General features: G+C 37.0%; 1 protein-coding gene across 7 annotated transcripts in view; it reads right to left on the reverse strand.

Moving 5' to 3' along the window:
• sbf1 (SET binding factor 1) overlaps window positions 1-23158 on the reverse strand; it is a 50167-nt gene that overhangs the window by 21421 nt on the left and 5588 nt on the right. For 3 of the 7 annotated variants that reach the window (XM_079868612.1, XM_079868610.1, XM_079868607.1), the window contains exons 2-10: window positions 11634-11719; window positions 11371-11508; window positions 11031-11156; window positions 9613-9723; window positions 8610-8663; window positions 5191-5296; window positions 4738-4870; window positions 3760-3868; window positions 2288-2401 (exon numbers count right to left, since the gene is read on the reverse strand). In XM_079868612.1, coding sequence (XP_079724738.1) covers window positions 2288-2401; window positions 3760-3868; window positions 4738-4870; window positions 5191-5296; window positions 8610-8663; window positions 9613-9723; window positions 11031-11156; window positions 11371-11508; window positions 11634-11719 — 977 coding nt within the window. Of the gene's footprint in view, window positions 1-2287; window positions 2402-3759; window positions 3869-4737; window positions 4871-5190; window positions 5297-7065; window positions 7096-8609; window positions 8664-9612; window positions 9724-11030; window positions 11157-11370; window positions 11509-11633; window positions 11720-23158 lie in introns of all 7 variants that reach the window. The other 4 variants (XM_079868613.1, XM_079868611.1, XM_079868609.1 and 1 more) reach the window with 2 other exon arrangements.

Below are 23158 nucleotides of genomic sequence, written 5' to 3' on the forward strand. Positions count from 1 at the left end.
ATTGCCTCCTATATAAACCTAGTCACAGTGATAAGAAGCAAAATTTACGGCTTTCTTTCTTACGGATTTCTTTTCAAGGAAAATACTCTACAATACAAACAATGACGGATGTAAATATTTGCTCTGACATCGATTCTTTGTTAAATGATTCAACACATGAAATTATGTTTGGTCAGAATAATAATTCACAAAATATTTGGTTGTAATTCATAATTATTTTCAAAAATATGCTGAAGGCACATTGGTTAATGTTTCATTATAGTATATATTTTCAGTTTTCATTTAAATTTCACTATTATTTTTTAAGCTTTAACTTATTTTTATTTCAGTCTAAGTTTTTTAGCTATTTTAGTACTTAAACTTAAATCTTCAGCAACTAACTGAAAGTTGAAGTTTGTCGTCTAATATGTACGGTATATTTTATTTTTGCAGCTTTATTTTAATGAACGAAAACAATTTTGAACAGTTTTACTTTTTTTTTTAGTTAATAAATAACAACACTGTCTGGATGTGGTGGCTTTTCATAATTTGGATCCGACATGAACGTAATTTATTACAGCATAAAATTATTACTATAGTTGATTATTTAATTCTGTAATAAATGCACTGAATTTTCATTGGTGCACCACACATTTTTACACCCCTTCTTAACAATTCTACCATTTTAAGCTTCAAGTCATAAATCAGTTTAATGTCAGCAGCAACAGTTTAAAACACAATGTTCATTGTGTCCGTGACATGACAAAGCAACAAATCAGATTTTCCTTGAGTTTTTGTCCAGCCACAACAGCAATGTTATTTCGTCAGCTGTTTGGCGTGTTACATACTGTGCAGCCCACAGTGAAATCATATTCCATATAGTTCAATTTAAACATTAAATCACTTTGTGCAGTATTTTGCTTTCAGTGACGACTGAAAAATTAGGTGCAAATGTCCTCATAACTGTGATTCGATATACAATTCTCACTGAAAGTATCCATATCTGGCTCATCTGTGCACATAAGCGCTCCTGTAATTACAGAAAGCTGCCGTCCGGACCTGGAGCTAATAACAAAACTCACTTAGCTAATTCATAAGGTACAGGATTAGGCATAGGACAAAAACCAAAGACGGTAGTTGCCTACACAACTATCAGAAGCATCTTTAATCTTTGGATAAAGAACAGTGAGGATCAGGAAAAAGAAAACAAAGAAACCCCACGCTTTCCAGGCAATTAAACAGACGCATGGCGATCTCTTTTCTCAGCCATGATTATCATCTATTTCCCTTAGGGGATGCGGTTATGTGAGCCCTCCTCGCTCAAACGCACATACGCAACCTCTGCCACCTCTGCTGGGATGGTCTGTCTGCCTTGGCGCCACAGACGCACTTTTCAGAGAGACAGACTGAGGAAAAACACACACACGCATATCGAGGGACTCTGGGCTCCTTTCCAGAGGGGCAAAATGTGAATACCACACACAAGGTCCTTTCTGTGACAATTGTGATGCAATCTAAAACAACACAGACAGACAATCAGACACTTTTAGGTATGAGCACAGAACGGAAAACCCTATTTATTGTCCCTTTCCTGAAAAGAAAAATAACTTCCTTTCAGAAAAGACCCAGGTATGAAACTGACTCATACCTCATACTGTAAAGTTGAAAATGGCGTTTCCTAATTGTTAACAATAAACCAGAGATTAAATGTGATATTTCCGCATGTGAAAGAGCCTGTATAAAAAGTGTTCTGAAGGGATTTTTTTATTTTTATCAGTATCAGAACATTTAAAAAAATATATATACATACAGTATTTATAAATTATAGTGTTAAAGGCGATCTCAAGGGTAAAAAATACCTTTAAATGTCATTTCTTTTGAAAGAGATAATAAAACTAACAAGTAATAAAATGTTTTATGGACCCTCCACATGTTTTTGCACTTTTTTCCCCATCAATTACAATAATATAGAATATTGCCCTATAACTACTTTAAACCACTATAAAGCTGCCAGTAAAAACAACTGAGCCCAATCATCTTCTTAGCAATTCAGTGAGCGTAACTTAAACAAGGAAGTACACATGGTTGAGTAATGTGTGCCGAGAACCATTTATTTACCTCATCATAAAGATAAATATTTATTTCGTGTGTTTTTATAGCCCCAATCTATTAAACCTGCCACACTTCCTCAACCTGTACTGTGGTTTCTTCAATTATCTTTAAAAACTGACAAATGTCATCTCTGCCAGTGATTACTCAACGCCGAGACTGCCTTAGATCCACCTAACGGGTAAAACGGGTTTATTACCATGGAGATGGCCGTCTGTGTGTGATGAAGAAGTGGCTCAGGCAGCAGGGATATGTGGACACACTCCGGAATGGTCACCGTGCCTCCGTCCAGGTCTGCAATGATTACGTCGAGCTGTGAATATAACACGCACACGGGTAAATATGGACCCACATTGAACTACATTGTTTTATATGGGCAGATGCATAGCATCAACTCATATTTCAAAAGCAGGGAAGGAATAACTCTGTTAGACAAGTCCAAACTGGTTAAACGATGCACATCAGACCCGATTCAAGCTTTCTGACAAAAAAAAAAAAAAGTTATTGAATGCGACCCAATGTCCTGCGCAAATGTCTTTTGTTTAAAATTCTGACATGTTGGAACGTTCAGGTCCAAACAAAGTGACCTCAGGTCAAGTATCATTCCCTGGAATCATAATCATATCATCTCTCATTTGAACTCAACTACATACAGATCACCGCATGTAAACATGCTCAGGGATGTCCAACATTCACTCGTAAACTGAGCCAGGGTGGCTTAAATGTTTAGAGAAAAACTGTATAAAAATAAATAAATAAATAAATAAAATAATTACATAAAAAATAAATAAAAATTAGATTACAATGAATAAATAATTACATAAAAATAGAGAAATTCTATTAAATAAAAAAAGTAAATAAATAAGCAAATTAAAAAAAGAATGCATCTAGTATAGTTTGCATAATGCATCTACAAAATATAAATTGGGCTGTTATACAAGAAACTAAATAGATGCCTTTAAAATGTTAGGATGGGGGGATGAAGATGATCGTTTTTGGGGGGTTAATGGCATTTAAAGGATTGAAAACCCCTGAACTAAGCTAACCAAGATAATCAAAGTCAAGCAGGTTTAATTGTTGGAGTAAATACCTGTTAAGGCACTCGGCAGTACAAAAAAACAGCAGGTAATACTTGTTCAACAAGATAAAACTCAGAAAAATGGGTCAGGAATTTACCATCGAATGGATTTTATCACCAGAAATTCTGAACAAATGGTGTAAAATATGCGAGGGCAAGGAACCAGTCACATGTTATTACATGGCCTTCGAAATAAATCCATGATAATTCAGTGTTTATGTTAAATAAACTGTTGGATAATGAGCCCACAAAACATGGGTTACAGATTTGATGCAAAAACCAGATAACAAATGCAACCAAACACATAATCAGGCACAATAGCTAAATAAATATGCTTATTAACTTTTAAAAGGGCCAAAACCTAGTTGAGATGCATTGAGATAAACCAACTCAGGCGTATGAGGGAACATGTATTCCTGCATCTAATCCCATGTTGTGCATGGCATGGAACGCTGTATCATCTTACATGTGATTTCATGCGTTACACAGCACCATATGTCAGATATCTGATCAAACATTATCTAAAAAGCATAACATCCTCAGCCTCACAGCACAGAGGATGAAAAGAGGAAAGGAAAAAAAAAACATCTCACCAGCTCCTGTGTCTCCGAGCGGAAGTATGAGTTGACTCCGATGATGAAGGGCGTCGGCGTGCTGAGCACCTCCAGCAGCTTTCCCGGTAAGATAGGAACGTATGTAAAACTGGAGAGAGTGGGAAAAAGTCATGTAAGTGGATTGAGATGAAGACAAGATTAGGATGAACAGGAAAAATAAATGGAAAAACAGAACTTTAAAAAAAAAAAAAAAAGAGGCATTTAATCAGATTAAATAAATAAATAAATAAATAAATAAATAAATAAATAAATAAATAAATAAATGCCTTGTTTTTATTTTTATTTTCTAAAATATTTTTATATTGTTATATTTTGAAGATTTTGACCTGCATTTTATGCATGAAAGGCACTATGCAAATCAAATGTATTCTTATTTTGTGCTATTTGTAGTTTAACCTAATTAATCTATTATTAATACAGATAATAATAAATACATTACAGCATTGACAGACAAACAAACAAATAAACAAATTGTTATTATATTATATATTATATTATAATCAATCAGAAATTTTACCTTTTATTTAAATGACATTTATTCAAAACTCTGTTAAAAACAACTATGATCGGGGAAAAAACAGATGGGGATGTTGAGAATTTTGTAAATAAATAAAATGTATTATTTTGTGCAATTAGTTTGTATTTTTTTGAATTGTAGATTATTGTTGATGATAATAATAGTAGCAATAATAATATTAATAATAATAATCATGACAATAGTAATAACAGCACTAATAAATAAATAAATAAATAAACAAAAATATTATTATTTCTAATATTATTAATATTATTATTAAATCAACCAGAAATTTCTTTTATTTAAATTCAATTTATTCAAAACTTTTAAAACCAACTATGGTAGGGGGAGAAATGGATGGGGGTGTTTAAAATGTTTTACATAAAGCAAATAAATAAATTAATTAATTAATTAGCTGGCAACATATGATCCCTCTTTACCTGTACTTTAGTGGGAACATGATGGCCAGTAAACCTCTGCAAGCGTCCGTTAGACGCTGATAACTGCTGGAGAGGAACAGGATCTTGTGCTCTGTCAGAGCAGCACAAAACAGACAGAGAACATTCGCAATTCCTGCGCAGAGAAAGAGAGAGAGAGAGAGAGAGAGAGAGAGAGAGAGAGAGAGAGAGAGAGAGAGAGAGAGAGAGAGAGAGAGAGAGAGAGAGAGAGAGAGAGAGAGAGAGAGAGAGAGAGAGAGAGAGAGAGAGAGAGAGAGAGAGAGAGAGAGAGAGAGAGCTTAGCCTAAAAATATCAGTCCCACTTCCTCTGTTATTTATTTAACAACACAAGGTGGATATTACACCGTCCCACATCTGACACTTGACACTAACTGTTGCTGTTTTAATGAGGCTGATTAGCTGTTTAGCACCTAAGCCTGCTGCTGATTGGCTTACCGAGCTGTCTGAAAAGCTGGGCCACGCTGCAGCCGCTTACAGGCAGGGAGTCGTTTATGGGTGTCTGGATAACCTGCCTGTCACCCGCACCAAGCGTTATGGTCCTCTGTAGAATCCAAAAGAAGAGCGAGAGAACAAAAATAAAGATAAGGGGGAAAAAGATTGGAGATGAGAAATGTGAGTGAACTCATCTTTAAAAGAAAAGCACCAAAATCTAACACCTCCACCACGGCATTATGGGAAAGATTAATGTGTGCGCGGCAGGCTGGTCGTAGAGTGAGCTAAAGACAGGAGGTTATTTAGAAGGGGAAAAAGAATTCAAAGCCATTCTCCAATTAGAAACCAGCACCAAAAAGAAAACAACATCTATTTCCTGTTATGAATAAGTCACATTTATAATAACTGCTTTTTTGTGAAAGTTACAAATGAAAAAGTTGAAACGTTCAGGGTGAGGATGAAAATTTGCTGTTGAATACCAGAAAGAATCTTAAAAAACACAATTTAATTTTTTAGGAGTATAAAGTGAATAATACAATGTTTTGCATTATATATAATGAGGTAAGGTCATACTAAAAAGGTTATATTTAGAGCAATGCCAGACAATGACAAACATTTCCTCTTCAAAATTTAGTAAGAGATAATAAGATTCATTGATAAGCATTCATCTGCAAGTCAGTTAGCAATCAGCCAAAGGTAATTTACATTATACAGTTGTAATTAGTCCTTATCATCCATCCACGGAGCCCAACACATGCTGCTGTTATGGCCATTTTGGGACTTTTAATTAGGACTGATTTTATATATTCAGGCAGAAGTGAAGTCAGTAGGTGTCAAGAAACCAGTCCTTTTAGGGTAAATGTCACATCAGGACAGGAAGTAAAGAGGAAGCTGTAAAATGACAGCATGGGGGGGCGTTATGTCATCACTTCAAACAGCCACAGCACACATAAGCGTTTAACAGCCTTGCATTAGAGCATGTGCACATTACACACGCTCATAAAATGCTTGCTGTAATGAAACCTCATGACAGGACAAATCCACAGCAATGACACATGGAAATGCATAGAAGCGTAATTTGCGATCATGCATTCATGGTGATTATTTGTGACAACCCTAATCATTGTGCAATTACCCATCCAAATATGGGAATTTTAAGTGATTATGGAAATGCCATGCAATGCACATTTTATCCTTCTTTATGGTGTGTCAGTAGGTCAAACTGAAGAACATTATTGAATATATGAACATATATTGAAAATGTAAAGATTAAAATAGGGGAAAAAAATGCTAAAATTATGTCCCTCCATATTTAAAATTCGGATGGATGGATGGATGGATGGATGGATGGATGGATGGATGGATGGATGGATGGATGGATGGATGGATGGATGGATGGATGGATGGATGGATGGATGGATGGATGGATGGATGGATGGATGGATGGATGGATGGATGGATGGATGGATGGATGGAACGATAGATAGAACGATAGATAGATAGAACGACAGAACGATAGATAGATAGATAGAACGATAGATAGAACGATAGATAGAACGATAGATAGATAGAAAGATAGATAGATAGATAGATAGATAGATAGATAGATAGATAGATAGATAGATAGATAGACAGACAGACAGATAGACAGACAGACGGACAGATAGACGGACAGATAGACGGACAGATAGACGGACAGATAGACAGATAATAGTGTCTAAAACAATGGTTAGTCACATATTGGATTCATTTTGATCTGAATTACTGTGATCTAATTGGTTCTCCTGATGTTGAGCATGTGTTTTAATTGGTGGAGCCAATTGGTGGAGCAGAATTGACAGTAAGAAAAAGAGCTGAACTAAATCAAACGGGGCGTACCGAGCTCTCCTCTCTGTCGTCCTGGCCAGGCTAGATTAGCAACCACACAGCAACAAAAAACACAAACCGTTAGTCACACCAAAATTGAGAGACATTGCAATACAAAAAAAAAAAAGAGCAAACAAAAAGAAAACAAGGAAATCCATGACAAAAATGCACAACACAAAGTTGTGATGATAAAACACAGCTGTGAGGGCAAGGGTCACAGGAATATGAAAATACAGCTGCTGTTCTAACAGGTTAAACCTTTACTGAAACAGAAAGTGAGGCCTGGGAAACTCTGACTTGCATAACAGATTAGATATTACATTGAGGACTTCTGGTATGGCCTTATCGGTATGGATTATCTTGCAACTGGGAAAACAGACATACGTGTTTTACCTAGCATTGCGGCCCTGGGTCAGGGACAGTAAAACATGCCCTCCAGGAAGTCCAAAATAACTGAGACTCTATGGATTTTCAGCACTGCTGGCTTATACACGCACAGAATTATGACCAAGTCACACCTGACTCACCAATTCCACTGGCTTCCCAATTCCAACACACAGATGCTTGCATTCATTATATCCAGGGCAGGCATGTTTGATATTTTACAGATTGAGCTCAGCCTTTCTGGCTCGTTGTGACAACTAATCTACGCCACACCATTCACACGTCAAAGTAGCCGGAGCAACTTTTCTCTATTTACGGATATGACGACACACGTACGCAATATAAACACTTATAACAGGCTTACCATAGTAAGTCAAGGTAAGACAAAAACACGTCTTGGAAAAAGGATTGATGGTGTATTGACTTTGCTAATTTTGAACAAAATAAGGTTACATAGCGCACCTTTAAGTTCAACATTTACTAATACGTAATTAAAACCAGGTATGAACTCACAATGAACAGTTGTATTTTTATTAACCAGTAAGAAAAGTGAGAAAAGTGAGAAAAGTATTTCGCATCTGTATTTTATAATGGCTTCAAACATGGCTGATCCAATTAGAAATTGATTCAGATTCAATCCATCATCATTTGAAAGGTCAAAACCAACCAAATTTACAAATGATGTAATACACAAAATAATCCCTTTCCAATGCACACAAGATAGAAGAGAACCAATGGAAACGCCGCACTGAAGCTGTAGCTTGTGTGTTTCTGAGGATGTCATTCATACACACTGCAGTGTGCTTAGACGCCATCTGCCACCATCCCAGCCCATATGTTCAATCCACGCCAACCAGGCCCAGGACACAAAGACTGGCCCCATAAGCCTCTGCGTGTGTGAGGAGGTGCTTAAGTGTTTAACTGTACACTGTCCCATAAAAACAAACAATAAGCAGATGAAAAAACTGTCACCAACACAAAGTTGATTAATGCATTTCAGGTGCAGTCGATCGCAGCCAAAGAGCCAGAAAGAAATAAGGCACGTTGTTGATTTGCATGAGCAGCAGTGATTTCGAAATGACTGAGAAATGCAGAGCATAGATTGACGATTGATTATCAGGCAGAATCACAGATGGGTTGATTGGTTGAAGCTGCTCAAAGGCAAATGTTACCTGGAAACAACCCAGTAGCCAGTCAGTTAAACTACAAAGAGGGGGGTCATTTATCTGGAACACAAGGGAGTCAGGTTTACACTTGAGGGGAGGGAATCATTTGTTTGCAACACAAAAACCAAACGTGAACTTGAGAATGATAACATGTGAGCATGTTATAAAAAAAAATAATCATTTAAAGCAATAGTTCACTCAAAAATAAAACTGTTCCAATCCGTATGACTTGCTTTCGTAGAACACAAAAGGAGAAATTGGCCAGTCTTTTTCACATAATGAAACTCAATGGAGTTTTGTGCAGTCAAGCTCCAGGTACAACTTCACATGAAGTGATCTTATGACTTTAGAAGACTCAGAATATAGCGCTTGATTCACATACACTACATTTAAGATACTTTTATAGTGTTTTTGTGTCATTTTGGAGCTTGACACCTGAAACCCCCTAATCATCTTCATTATATGGAAAAGAGTAGTCAGGATATTCTTCAAAATATCTTATTTTGTGTTTCACTGAGAGAGAAAAAAGAAAGTCATTCTTCAATGGAGTAACAATTAAATGACAGAATTTACATTTTTGGGTGAACTGTCCCTTTAAATCTTTAAAAACCTGATATGGAGTTTAAATAATTTAATGGTCATTAATGAATTTATTTAGTGAAATATCAAAATGAACTAGGATTACCCTTATATGTTATGTTCATTTTTCAAGTGCACTAATGTACATAATGTACAGACAGTATTCAGGGTCATCATGAGAACATCATTCTGAGACAGAATTAAGACTAGAGCATCTGTGGCATCCATAATAGTGCAGATCTTCCGCACTACCCATGATGCATAGGATTATTTACAAATGTGTCTTTAACCTCTGATAAGAATCCCTCCAGAGAAAAACACTCATTCATCAAGACAGAACCAGTCTGTGTTGGAGTTTTTTTTTTTTTTTTTTAAACAATATTTAAAGACATTCTGGATTAAAGCATATTAGATTGTGCGCATTTCTTACCTGAGAGCCTCCAGCTATAGGAATAATGCAGGTGAGAAGGTTTCCGATCACCGTTTCCATGGGAACGGTGAGGCCATCCACATGAACAGTGTAGATGAGACTTAAGCAGTTCTGCAGAGTAAAGAGACGCAAGAGTAAATTTAAATATAGGGAAATCTAATAACATCATACCTTTATTGCTTATGTTTTTTTTAAGGTTTTGATACTTTTGAGACAGGACAGGAAATTATTAGAGGAGGGAAATGGGATCAGGACACACCATAGGCCGGATTTGAACCTGTATTTCCTGGCTAAACATGACTGGTGTAAAACACTAGGCCATGACCTCAGGGTTCAACAATTGGGATGTCATTTGACCAATCAGGCCACTTCTGCGTTGTTGCTACATCATACAGGTTTTTATGCACTTATGCCAAATTCGTTTTTTTTATTTTAATTTTAATGTCACCAATTTAACATTATCTAGCAGGCTGACATAGATGAGGTTTTTTCATAAATTGCAAGAATGACTCCGTTAGATGGCTCTGGGTTGGAAAATAAAAATAAATCTGTAAAATTTTGATAGTTGTGCCATTGTTTTCCAGCAAAAGTGTGCTTGTAATTATGGAAGTGTGTTTCCACCAAAGAATAAAAAAAATTAAAAGGTATCGTAAATTATATTTTTTCTCAGAATTGCGAGTTTATATCTCACAATTCAGACTTTATAACTCGCAATTGTGAGTTCACATATCTCACTATTCTGAGAAAAAGTCCAGGATTGCAGGATATAAACTTGAAATTGTGAGAAAAAAAGTCAGAATTGGGAGACAAACTTGCAATTCTGAGAAAAAAAAAGTCAGCTCACAATTCTGACTTTTTTCTCACAATTGTGAGTTTATATCTCGCAATTTGGATTTCATAACTAGAAATTGTGAGTTTATATCTCACAATTCTAGGACAAAAAGTGAGAATTGTGGGATATAAAAATAATGGGATATAAACTCGCAATCGCAAGAAAACAATTGTGACATAAAAAGTTGCAATTACCATTATTATTATTTTTTATTTGGTGGTGGAAACAAGCTTCCATATTTAATATATGTTGAAGAGTTACAATATATATGTATAATTTCCAGGTATTACTACTAAATAATTTTCTTAAACATTTATATTAATATAATAGTTTAATTATTTTTTGTACAAAGTATTTGACAATTAAAATAATAATAAAAATAATGAATCTAGATTTTTAAAAGAAAACATATAGATATAGAAGAACATCTAGAAAAATACAGATTTTCTTTTCTGATATATAAAATATGTTGCTTTTTTGTGATACAGGTCAATGAAAATATTATCAGGACAATAAAAATGCCTTATAATCCTTACATTTGAAGCGTAACTGTCATGTGTGAACTTCCTGTGTGCGCGTCTCTTACCCTAAAGACCTCTGTGTGGTCCAAACGGGATACGAGGACCAGGCTTTTAGGAGCGTAGAGTTGAGCAGGCTGAAGCACGTCTGGACCGTCATCTTCGTCGGCTTCACTGGGCTCTCCTTTCTGTAGCTGAACACACACAACCCATAAAACACCCACACTCCAAATCATTTAAACATTAGACATCCAACCAACCAAAAAAGCAGTTTCTAAACCAGCATGATCCATTTCACACAGCAGTAAATCACCCCACCCATCAGCTCCATTGCATCCTGTTACATAATTTCTGTCTTCCCTTCTCTCTCACATTCCTTCTGTTCATCTGCACGTGCTCGGCACAAACCTGCGGGTTCTCCACGGACTCCCAGAAGGTGAAGCACGCGCAATAATGCCGCTCGGAGTTGATGTCTGTGAGAACTGACACAAAGAAAGAGGGAGGCTTTCTCTCTGGAACCAGCTGCCATCCACTGGGCTGACAGAACTGAAAGAGATGCCACAAAGACAAAACGATGTAATCATCACGCTGCCAGAATCATTCAATACTGTTGGACAAATCTGTGAATTCTGGGACATCATATGCTGTGAGTTTGTTTGTGATGGGCTTACCAGCTCAAGGCCTTGAGGAAAGGGGTTATCTTCCCAGTCCTTCTCTGGGAAACGCTGGTGAATTCGGCCTTGACCTTCACTACCTCCTACACAAAAAGAGAAACAAAAGATAAATGGACGCATAAGGACTGAAAGGAACTCATGTAAAGCTTTACAAATTTGACTTAACAGAAACTGCGTTTAGCTCAGCTCACGACATGATAACCCCATAACCCTCTCTGGAGAAAACATAACTTGGCATAATAGGCTGATAATGAGCACTTCCTGACCTATAAACAAAAACATTATTATGTTCATGGCTTTGTGACACTAAGTGATTTAGGCTTTATTTGTTATTAAATCAGAGATTTGATTTCTTAATTTCTCTGGTGGTTTTGTGTTGTTGTTTTTAGGGGGGGGGGGGTGCGGGGGCGGGGGGCGGGGGGTCTCTGCTTTTATAATCTTGCGTAAAAATGCATTTGAAAAAACTTTTTTAAAAACTTGAAATGTAAAATACAAAATAAAATAATTTTATACACAATAAAATATAAAATATGTTAACGTTAAAATATATCTACAAATATAAATCAAAAACAATGTATGTATATATATATATATATATATATATATATATACATACATATATACATATATACATGTGTATGTGTGTATGTATGTATGCATATGTATATGTATATGTGTATATATATATATATATATATATATATATATATATATATATATATATATATATATATATATATATATATATATATATATATATATATACAGCATTTTGAAGAAGCTGGCTGCAAATAAAAGAATAAAATAATAAAATAAAAAAGCATAATATATTATGTTATATAAAGAAGAAAAAAAAAACAGCATTTTGAAGTATGAAGCAGAATGATGCAGTGCAAGTGAGAGCTGAGAATGTCACAACAGGAGAGGAGAGGAGGAACAGCACCTGTCTGGGGCTTTCAACAGCTAAACAAAACCACGAACAGACCCACTATAAAGCAAACAATGACTGGGACGTCTTCCAAGACCCGATGCACGAATCAGATGAATCAAATGAAATCATCTTGCAGGGCTGGACAATCCAATGTACAGCGCTGACAGCACTCCAGAAAACCATCAGTCAGAAATTCTCTTTGAACATCTTATCAGATATGTGGCAACCGCACTCACATGCACACGACTGAGCTACTGTAGAAGGCCTGTTGAAAAGCAAGTCTTGTGAGATTGAACACAGGGACTTTGTCAGTTAGAGAGTGCTCTTATTGCACAGAGGAATCATGGGATTTGAGCAGTTCATTTAGACAGCTGTCCCTCCCTCTTCACCCAGAATAAATGAGTTAGCGACCCGGCCCATGTGATGCTGATGGCGCGATGACCAGCAGGACAAGACTTTAAGTGTCAAACCAAAGCCTTATCGAAGAAAAGCCCTCCTTTTGAGTAAAGGACAAAGGTCAAAAGTTAAGAATGAACACTGTATTTGAGTCCAGAGTCCCGTGCTTTTTTGTTTTGTTTTATTTTCATCTATTTTATACACTGTATTACACTGTAAAACTGTATTAAAAATTGTACTCCAACTACTTTTCCATGAAAATATAAATAATTAAATAATTAAAATAAAAAACACACATATTAAAATGATAACTTCTCAAACCTTCTTCCTGAGGAATTTATTCATAATTATTATTATTATTATTATTATTATTATTATTATATGAATATTACTGTAATATAATTTTTCAAATTCATATTTTTATTAAATTAATTATTTTTTTGTTTCCTTTTATTTTAGTCTATTTTATAAGCTTGTTAACCATTTTAATAACCTAAACAGTTTAAAAATAATAATTACTTTTTTTTAAATCCCTATAAAAAGGGAACTGTTAAGCTCATGAACACAAAACCAGGGAGAGAGGTAAAGCCGCACGGTGTGTGCAACCCTCGTGTGTGTGCAAGCTTGCACGTATAAAAAGGCGACTGACTATAGTTGAGTGAGTGATAAGGTGCACATGGTTGATGGCGCTATAATAAACAGAGGTGTAAACGGCTACACCCTCCTCCTTACCTCAGCTCGGCCTTATGAAGAGTGTTATATTTACTCGAGAGCGAGCCAGATGAGTCATAAACAATGAGGTATTGTGGGAAATTAACTAAAAGTTGGCACGTGTACTCATTAAACAAGTCTGGAGTTGGAATAAGACTTTAACCGCTCCCTAAACAAAGAAGCCAACCTACTAGCCATTAAAAGGTTAGACAACAAATATCGACAGAAACTCAGACACTCTAATCTTGCAAATGATGCAGAAGACTTTATGATCTCACCAGAGAGACTGAATCATGGTAATATTATTGATAGTAATATTGTTTTTTTAAATACAGTTCTTACATATGAATTACATACTTTTTCATGAATTTCATTTTATAGATATTTTAGAGATCACAAAGAGGCATTCCTAGCTGAAGAAATAATAAAGAAAGCTGAATATAGAAATTCATTCGTTTTTAAAGTTGTATTTCTAGTCATTTCTACTACTTTTCCATAAACGTGTGGAAGGAAGGAATGAAGGATTAATATTAGGAAGGAAGGAAGGAAGGAAGGAAGGAAGGAAGGAAGGAAGGAAGGAAGGAAGGAAGGAAGGAAGGAAGGAAGGATGGAAGGATTAATATTAGGAGGGAAGGAAGGAAGGATTAATATTAGGAAGGAAGGAAGGAAGGAAGGAAGGAAGGAAGGAAGGAAGGAAGGAAGGAAGGAAGGAAGGAAGGAAGGAAGGAAGGAAGGAAGGAAGGAAGGAAGGAAGGAAGGAAGGAAGGAAGGAAGGAAGGAAGGAAGGAAGGAAGGAAGGATTAATATTAGGAAGAAAGGAAAGAAGGATACTTTCAGGTTTTCCAGGACCTTCCATTTATTTCCTCACAATATAGACAAAATGACCGACAGGGTAATGAAAACACTTTTTGATACAGTTTAAAAAGGAAAGACTGTAGCCTACGGCAGAAAGAGATGCAATTCTACTGGAGTGGATACAGGGCAAAATAATACCTGGAGTCTATCTGGAGTGTGTCCAAAATACAGGCACCACAATAGAGCCTATTCACAACACTGTACGCTGCCAAATTTAGCCTGTTGTGAAAATTATCTTTGGATGGCACTTGCCTTGAGTTCTCCCTTATCGCTCCAGGGATTGGGGCGGATAAAGATTAAGCAAAGATTTGCAAAGCAAATGCACCAACTTCAGGTGATATTCATATACAACTTTGGCCTCCTGCCAAGGCCCCCTAGGCGGTCACTCTACACTCTACCCCCATTTAGTGAGCTGACATGTTAGTGCCCCAGGGTAAGAGTGCAGACTCAGGATTAGCTTCGTTTTCTCTTACCAAAAAAAAAAAAAAAACAGACATGCAACCAGGGAAGGAATCTGAGCCAGAAACAGCGTGCCAACATCAAACTGATATTTGAGGCCTCCAACGTGTTGTTGGGAAATCTAAAACTCGCTTTCATTCCCACCCCTCCTGCTTTTCCGCTATCTTAGAATGAGAGTGAAAGTGACTAGATGAGTGAAGGAGTAAAAGAGACGTCCAAGCACAAACAGGCACTGTTCTTGCAACATTAATTCACTCATGCCGAATTCCAGCATTCCGATTCCAGAACTCTGGTGCTCCCAGATAACAGCTGAGTCGGCAAACGAGGCCTGCGTTTTTCTCAAGAATATTCCCGAGGGGAACGCTGTGAAAGACCTAAACAGAAGTTAAAGATGTTATGCACATGCATTTATCACATTTAAACTCAAGATTTCGCATACGTGCACAAGTAGGAACATTGCACACAAGGCTTTGGACAAATCGGAGGAGAATTCTGACCTCATTTTTGGACTCCAGGGACAAAACAAAAAGCTTGGAATCAATACAAGTGAGTTGAGAACAAATCCACAGCCAGCCAAAGTCAATGCAAGTCTGAGAACCTTCAGAAATCCGATAGGAAAAATGGGGTCAGTGAGGTCGTGCAAGGTTTCTCAATGGTCTGTCAATGCAATACACCTTGTCTGTGGGACCAGACTACCAAAAACCTTGCACCTGAGATTTTGACTCATGAATGGGGTCGTATGGTAAGTGGACATGGGGAATGTGCTTGGATAATCGCACAAGACGGATCTGGACATATGAGACTTCGATTAATCTTTCCCAGACAAGGCCTGCTTGTTTAGATGGAAGGCAATGCTCAGGTTTATGTGATCCTAAAGCTAGGCTAAATGTGCCTTTGATTATTTTTTATTGGCACAAAACGATGATAACCGTTGGGATTTGTTTCCGCAACGTTCACGTGATTATCGCCACAGAATAGCACTGTGAACTTAATACAGGGTCAATCCCTCTGGAGAAACCTGGGGTTAAGTACCTCACTCGGGGGCTCCTGTTTTGCGTGAATCAATCCGGCCATGAGCTTTAACCACAACACACCATTTAATATGGCCTTGAAAGAACTTAAATCCACTAAAATCTGTTTATAGGTGAGAGTTCAAACAAATCAATGGGTCTGGACTATGCAAACTATGACCCTGACAACTACAGCGCTTCTCAAATCTCATTTATCCAGTTATGAAAACATGCAGATAAAACTTTGCAAAGATCTTTTTTGGAGTAAGGTTGACATGGCCTCCATAAACCATGGATGATCACATTACAAAGAACTTCTGCTTTACCATGACTCACAATAGTGTCTGGTTATTAATAGGGAGATTTCACCCGCTCCTTCATGAAGGATCTGAGAGAGACGCCACGCGAAAGTCATATCGTCCTGCTGGTCAGACCGAACCAGGTGAAGTGAAACTAAAGGCAGGTGACACACTACAACAGTTACTATGGGACAGAAATCACATGATTCCATCAGTTTATTCAATGAGGAAACTGATGCATGTATGCTAGAGGTCTGGACAGGCTTTAAACCATAAGCCCAAACCCAGCCTGTACCAGAAATCATTTAACCCAACCCGAACATCGCGGTTATATTTTAAGCCCAAGCTCGACCCGAACCAGAGGTCCGTTTCTCACAGTAAATACCTTTTCTTTTTTTTTTTCAACATGCTGTATTTTATGATTGCTTGCAACTATAATTCAAAAAATAAGTACATGTACAAACACCGTTTCACCAAGGCACATTGGCCCCCTCATCAGTCAGCACACAAGAGAAAAAAAAAAAAGAGAAAAAGACTTATTAATTACGAAACTTGAACAGGTGTGGTTAATTACATGTGGTTGAACAGGTGAAACAGTCACAAATTCCCCTGGAACTCAAACATTAAACTTTAAAACAATATTTACACAAATATATCCTTCTCAGTACGAGTTATGAAGGAAGCGAACAGCATCGAGAGTTGATTGTTTCAGCGCCGTCCTCTGATTGGTGTTGTGACTGAAATAGCATGCGCGGGAGCACATGCGCAAAACAGTTTTGTAAAACGATATAAAATAAAAATGATTCATATATCATTTTACAAAACTGTTTTGCGCATGTGCTCCCGCGCGCACTATTTCGGTCACAACACCGTAATCAGAGGACGGCTGAAACTGCGCACGTCTCTCTCGCGTGCTCATATAATTACGATCACAACACAGCAAGCAGCCAAGCAAACGGCACGCAAACTAGATATATCCTATGTAGCCTATAGCCTATATAGTTTTTCTAAGTTACAAACCCGAACCAGAGGCTATTCATTAAACATAAACCCAAACCTGACCTGAAACCTGTGAGTCCCGGGTCGGGTAGCAGACCTCTAATGTATGCCACCAATATGGCACTGGCACTCATGTATCAATCATGTATCAATCAGAGAGATTACAACTAAAGTATGTGCGGTTAGGCCATGAGTAATATGTCCTTAACATGTAGACAGCTCATTCTGAAGAAACTGCGCACCACAGGAATTCACTATCACGCTTGCGTAAGACAAGCAGTGTGTTTGCGACTGTGTGTTAGCGCATGTGGGTGGGGCGGCAAAAACAAGTATGTATGCTTGCAAAGTGAAAGACTGGGTTGCATTATAAAAGCTCTCAAATGCAAAAAGAATGTTTTGCCGTCACCTGGCAATTTTTCTAGAATGAATAAGTCTAATCTTAAAACCGGTCTGTTTAAGAGTTCAACATGGATTCTCGAGAAAGATTTGGCACTGTATCAAAACCTAGAAAACCGCAGCCTGCTCCTTTGGCCTGCGGCCCACGTTGTCAAAACAGTTCCGTCACCATGGCAGCAAGGACCGGAGAGGCCGCAGTTAAGCATGTCAGGGAGTATAGCACAGGCTAGGTGGGCAGACACAGGAAGTTGTCAACCAACATCTATATGAGCGGTTCTCGACTGGTGGGTGGTGACCCAAAATGGGTCGTGGGTCTGTTCAAAGTTGAATGACTAAACACTCAATATAAGTAATAAAAGGAGACTGAACATGAATAAAGAAGGATATGAGTTTAACCAGTCTAACCTGTCAATTCCATGACATTTGAACTGCAACGTATATGCATTTTATCATCCACTAACGTTTTTTGACAGAAGACTCTTAAGGCTGCATTTATTTTAATAAATATACAATAAAAAAAGTAATATTTAATAACTATTTTCTATTTTACTATACTTGAAAATGTCATTTATTCCTGTGGTGTTACTCCAGTCTTCAGTGTCACATGATCCTTCAGAAATCATTATAATACGCTGATTTGCGTACGAGTCCGCCATTGTTTCGACACCTGAGCAGCTGTAGACAAGAATGTCTCCTAAGCTATTGAGGTGTTGTGTTATAAGATGTAAGAAGTAAGAATGAACATAGCAGTCTACATTTACTCTCATTGGATGGATCTGTACCAGCTGTTCGTGATCCAGCTTACAATCTAACGTTACTGATCACGGCAATGAAATCAAGTCGTTTCACGGATATAAAGTTTACCAGTTTATTAAGCACCCCCTGAAAAGGTGTGTATTTGTTTATTGTTAGTTCTAACAAGTGTTTTGTGTAATTCGCTGTGTATGTTGATGATAATGAAAGGGAGAGAGAGTTTAAGACTTTAATGTCTTTTTTTTCATCAGTATATTTTTTGCCATCATTCGGACGGGGTCCGCTACAGCAGGCTTGTATTAATAGTGGATAAAAGCAGATGACAAATATGTTATAACCGTAATTAAACTGAACTATACCTGTTCTATCTCCATAAAGCATATATTCTCTGTCTCTGTGGGCAATATTGTCCGACTCCGGGTCGAAATGAACACCGCTACTGAGAGTTTCTGTTTTAATATTATCATTCCGTGAGAGATTCTCCCGATACTGAAGTGCGAGCTCGTGAGGCTCCGCCCCCTGTGCCGAGAGCAGCAGCTCATTTGCATTTAAAGGAACACACACTAAAACGGCGCGTTTTTTCGGAGCCCCAAAAACTGAGAATTGAAACATGCTGGCAACATCAGCCAGATTTTTTTATACTGTTGCATCCCTAATAAACAACACAAATGTTATTTCTGATGCAAGATTACCTGCTAGTGAGTAAATGGCTCAATGCACTTGTACAAATTCAGACCCAAACTCTTGGCCTTGGTCATTCTGGGTGGACTTGCACTGAGAGAATTGCATCTGCCAAAAATCTGCTGTTGCTCGGGGATACTGTGAGCACAGTTTTCTTTTCTTTCTGTGCAGAAAAGCTCTTCAACAAACTCACATCCTTCCTGCACGCCAGCAACCACCCGTCCCACAACCGCATTCAGCCCTGGCTGCTTTTTCAATAGAGGAAATACTCGAGCTTCAAGACGATTTCCACACTTTTTTTTAGAGAGAGCGCTAGTTTTTAACAACAAAACAACACCTCATTACTTCTAAAAATACGTGGCTTTTGGTGTCGCTCAAAAAAAAAAAATCACATATCACAAATTTTATGAGCCCCAACAATTTAGATTTGTTTGCTCAGCCACAATGACGTCAGCGATGTGTGAAACTGTGTCTGTCTCTTGTCTATATTCTATGCAAAGACCTGCGGTTTTAGATATTTTAGGTCGGGCACTTTGGTTTTCAGTGGACAAGTACTGGCCTTTCCAAAACATCTTAAAGAGCTTATGGGCTTCTAAGACAAACTACTGTCACAGCATGAGACATAAATCGAGTTTTATTTAGATTACGGATAAACTCTTACACACACTGACACAGAGGCCTTAAGTGCTACATTAACAAGGATTAGGACTGGGCGAGAAACATTGCAATGATTTTAATGAGCTTTTTATTTGGCCGTTAAGTTTCCAAAAGGCCATAATATATTAGACTGCTTCCGTGCCCTCCCTCATTGTCATGTTACAGACAATTATGAGAGCATTAAGAAGTTTGAATCAGTACAAAAGATTATTTTCTATAAGCTGATTCAAAACTCGGATTCAATAATCAAACTTATTCATGGAAGTATGGCCTTTTTTAAGTTGTTCTAGCAACAACAACAAAAATGTGTCAGTAAATACTTATTTTTGTTGTTTTATTGGTGCATATACATTTAATTTATGTGTATACATTTATAAATTTTTACTTGGGAATTTATATTATTATTAATTTATTATTATTATATTATTATATTATTTTTAACAAGGTTTTTACTGCGTTTTACCTTAAGTATTTCAAATGTACTTCACAAAAACAGCTATTTGGCCAAAATGATAGATAAATAAAGAAATACCTTTTAAATAAACAATATTTTCAATATCATCAAATGCTAACAAATATACAGAACTTCTATTAGCCAAGCCCTAACAAGGATACGCACACGTACCACATCTAATCTCTTTCATGACACTAGATAAACACAGACACCTCTTCTCTCTCACACACTTTAATATATTTAAATAACCTCTGGCTAATATACTAAGAGATAAGCAGCTACATCATTTTAGGTACCTTGTTACCTAGTTGATCAATAAATAAACATTGCAAAGGACTAAAGCTCAGTGTGTGACTGTTACCCTGCGTGAAATGCGAAAAGCAAACTAAAAGAACGCACTTGGACTCCTTTTGCTTACATAATGCTGACGCTATTGGACAGGCATTCCACCTCAGCAGAAATTCCAAGCCTTCCGACAAGGTTTGGAAATCATATGGAAAGTAGTAGTGAAATTAGCATCGGGTTTGTCAGTTTTCCTCCGGCAAAGGCCATGAAAGAGGCAGCCAGAAGAAATGAGGCTGTGACTGGTGTTTAGATTAAAGAGATTATTAGCACTAGGAACTCAGGGAATACACATAGAAAAATCACCAACAGTTATAGCATTTAAGAGTAGACGTTTGACGTCTCACTATCCTCCCACAAGGCAACAACGCATAGCAAACATTCTGTGAGAAAGCATTTATGGCATGCTGTCAATTGGGACAGGAAGCAATTTTAACTTGCCAGTCAGTTTGTTAAAAAGAAAAAATTAAACTGAATAAAAGTCAATAGGGCAAAGTATTGCATAACACACACACTGTTTCAAAATTTAGCCACAAAACATTATACCGGTACATCCTAAATCGAGACTAGTGTGACAACACAAAGTTATATAGAATTTTTCAACTCGTCTTGAACGCGTAGCTTTGCATTTCCGCTTTGAGACATCTCGCCCCATTGTAAATATGGCATTTTTAACTCACAGCAGTCACAGATGATATCGACAGAAACACAGATTAAACTGTCCTTTTTTTTTTTTTTTGTATTGACATTGTGACATTGTATTGCACGGTTATTTTGTCATTGCCTCTAAATGTGAGGCTTAAAGCTTCTCATGCTTTTAACCCAACTCTCAAAAGATGACTGCCTCTCTTGCAGTATAAATGATTCATGTCTATGTTAGATGACTCAGAAATGTGTAATAATGGCAAAACAATAACAGCTGACTGGTTTGGAGAAACTGACTTTGGCAAGCAAATAAAACAGTGGACCTTATAAGAAACTGCCACATAATGGTTTAAATCGAATTGCAATAATTATAGTCTAACCCTCGCTGATGTGAGTAAAGCAGGAAGTTCAAATCAAACACAAAGGGGAAAAATAACTACAATATTGAACCCTAAAAAAACGATTAATAATTTTGCATTTATTCATATTTATTTATTATTAGTACATGTATTTATTATTTTTTATTATTAAAATAATATTAAAAAACTAAAATATTATTATGAATAATAATTTTTAATATTTTTGTCATTCGTTTTCTTTTTGAATGAACGAATTACAGTTTTTACAAAGCCTGTAAATTCTTGATGCACCAAAACGACCTCTGAAGAAGGGAAACCCCCTCCAAAAGATACCCTGAAAATCCTGCTAACCACATCAGAGCAAGCCAACCAATCCGCTCCGTTTTCTCTGCAAATGCTTTTATTTTTCACCTATGGACCAATCAGCTTCACTGCACTCTCTACCAATGGGTGGGCTGCAGCTGAAACCAAGATTAAGACAGAAAGAGTGGGACGCCAGACTATAATTCACTCCTCCGTGTCTGAATCTCAACAGCCACAATGCTAAAAACCCCTACATAATATAATCCAGGGGGGTCAGCAATGAGGGAAAAATAAGGATTTAGAAGAATTACTTCCCGCAACCCCATAGGCATGTGAAGAATAAGATTTTCAGTCTCCACCCGAGGGGTTTGGGAGGAGGAGAGGGCCGCATTCCCAAAATACCAGGGAAGACCATGAAAGGTTTGCGGCCATGGAGAGCGCACTCCCCCTTCCCTCCCTGACCTCCGCGTCCCTACAGTAGAGAGTGCTCATTGACCCACAAGACCTCTGGATATGAAGCATACAAACAGCTATTAACTAGTCACTGCTTATCGAGGCGTCCCATCACCAGACCTAATGATGTTTGTGTGCGAGTAAGTGTGTAAGTAAGATGTGTGCAAGAAAGATTTTCACTTGCCCTGCCACTAAAAATAAAATGGACATTTTTAAATTTACATTACCTTTGAAAATATTGTTACAATTTTAAATAATTTTTTTCTATTTGAATATATTTTAAAATGGCATTTATTCCTGTGATGCAAAGCTGAACTTTCAGCATCATTCCTCAAGTCTTCAGTGTCACATGACCCTTCAGAAATAATTCTAATATGCTGATTTGAAGAAATATTTATTTTGTTGAATACAGTTTTTGTGGAAACTGATACTTTGATGAATAGAAAGTTCAAAAGAAAATGATTTATTTGAAATTTAATGGTTTGTAACATTATTAATGTCTTTAGTGACACTTTATAAAATTAAAAAAATACTTCGTTTTCACCTAAAATTTAAATAATGCTTCTAATACGATCACAAGTCACTCTCACAATTTCGACACATTCTACGTTGGCCAACTCATATAAGGCATAAAAATCAACGAATATAAGATGACAATGCAGTAAAGGCCCAATGAGGCACGTGACATTTCCATCACACACGCTTTGGGACTATCATGTGAGTTCACCACATTCATAATGAAACTTAACGTCTAGGAGTTTCAAATGTATTTACTTGAGGTTGTCCTCACAGTGTGTTAATTGTACATATGCATACAAT

Source organism: Squalius cephalus (assembly GCF_949319135.1).
Source record: "Squalius cephalus genome assembly, chromosome: 4".
Lineage (NCBI taxonomy): Eukaryota > Metazoa > Chordata > Actinopteri > Cypriniformes > Leuciscidae > Squalius > Squalius cephalus.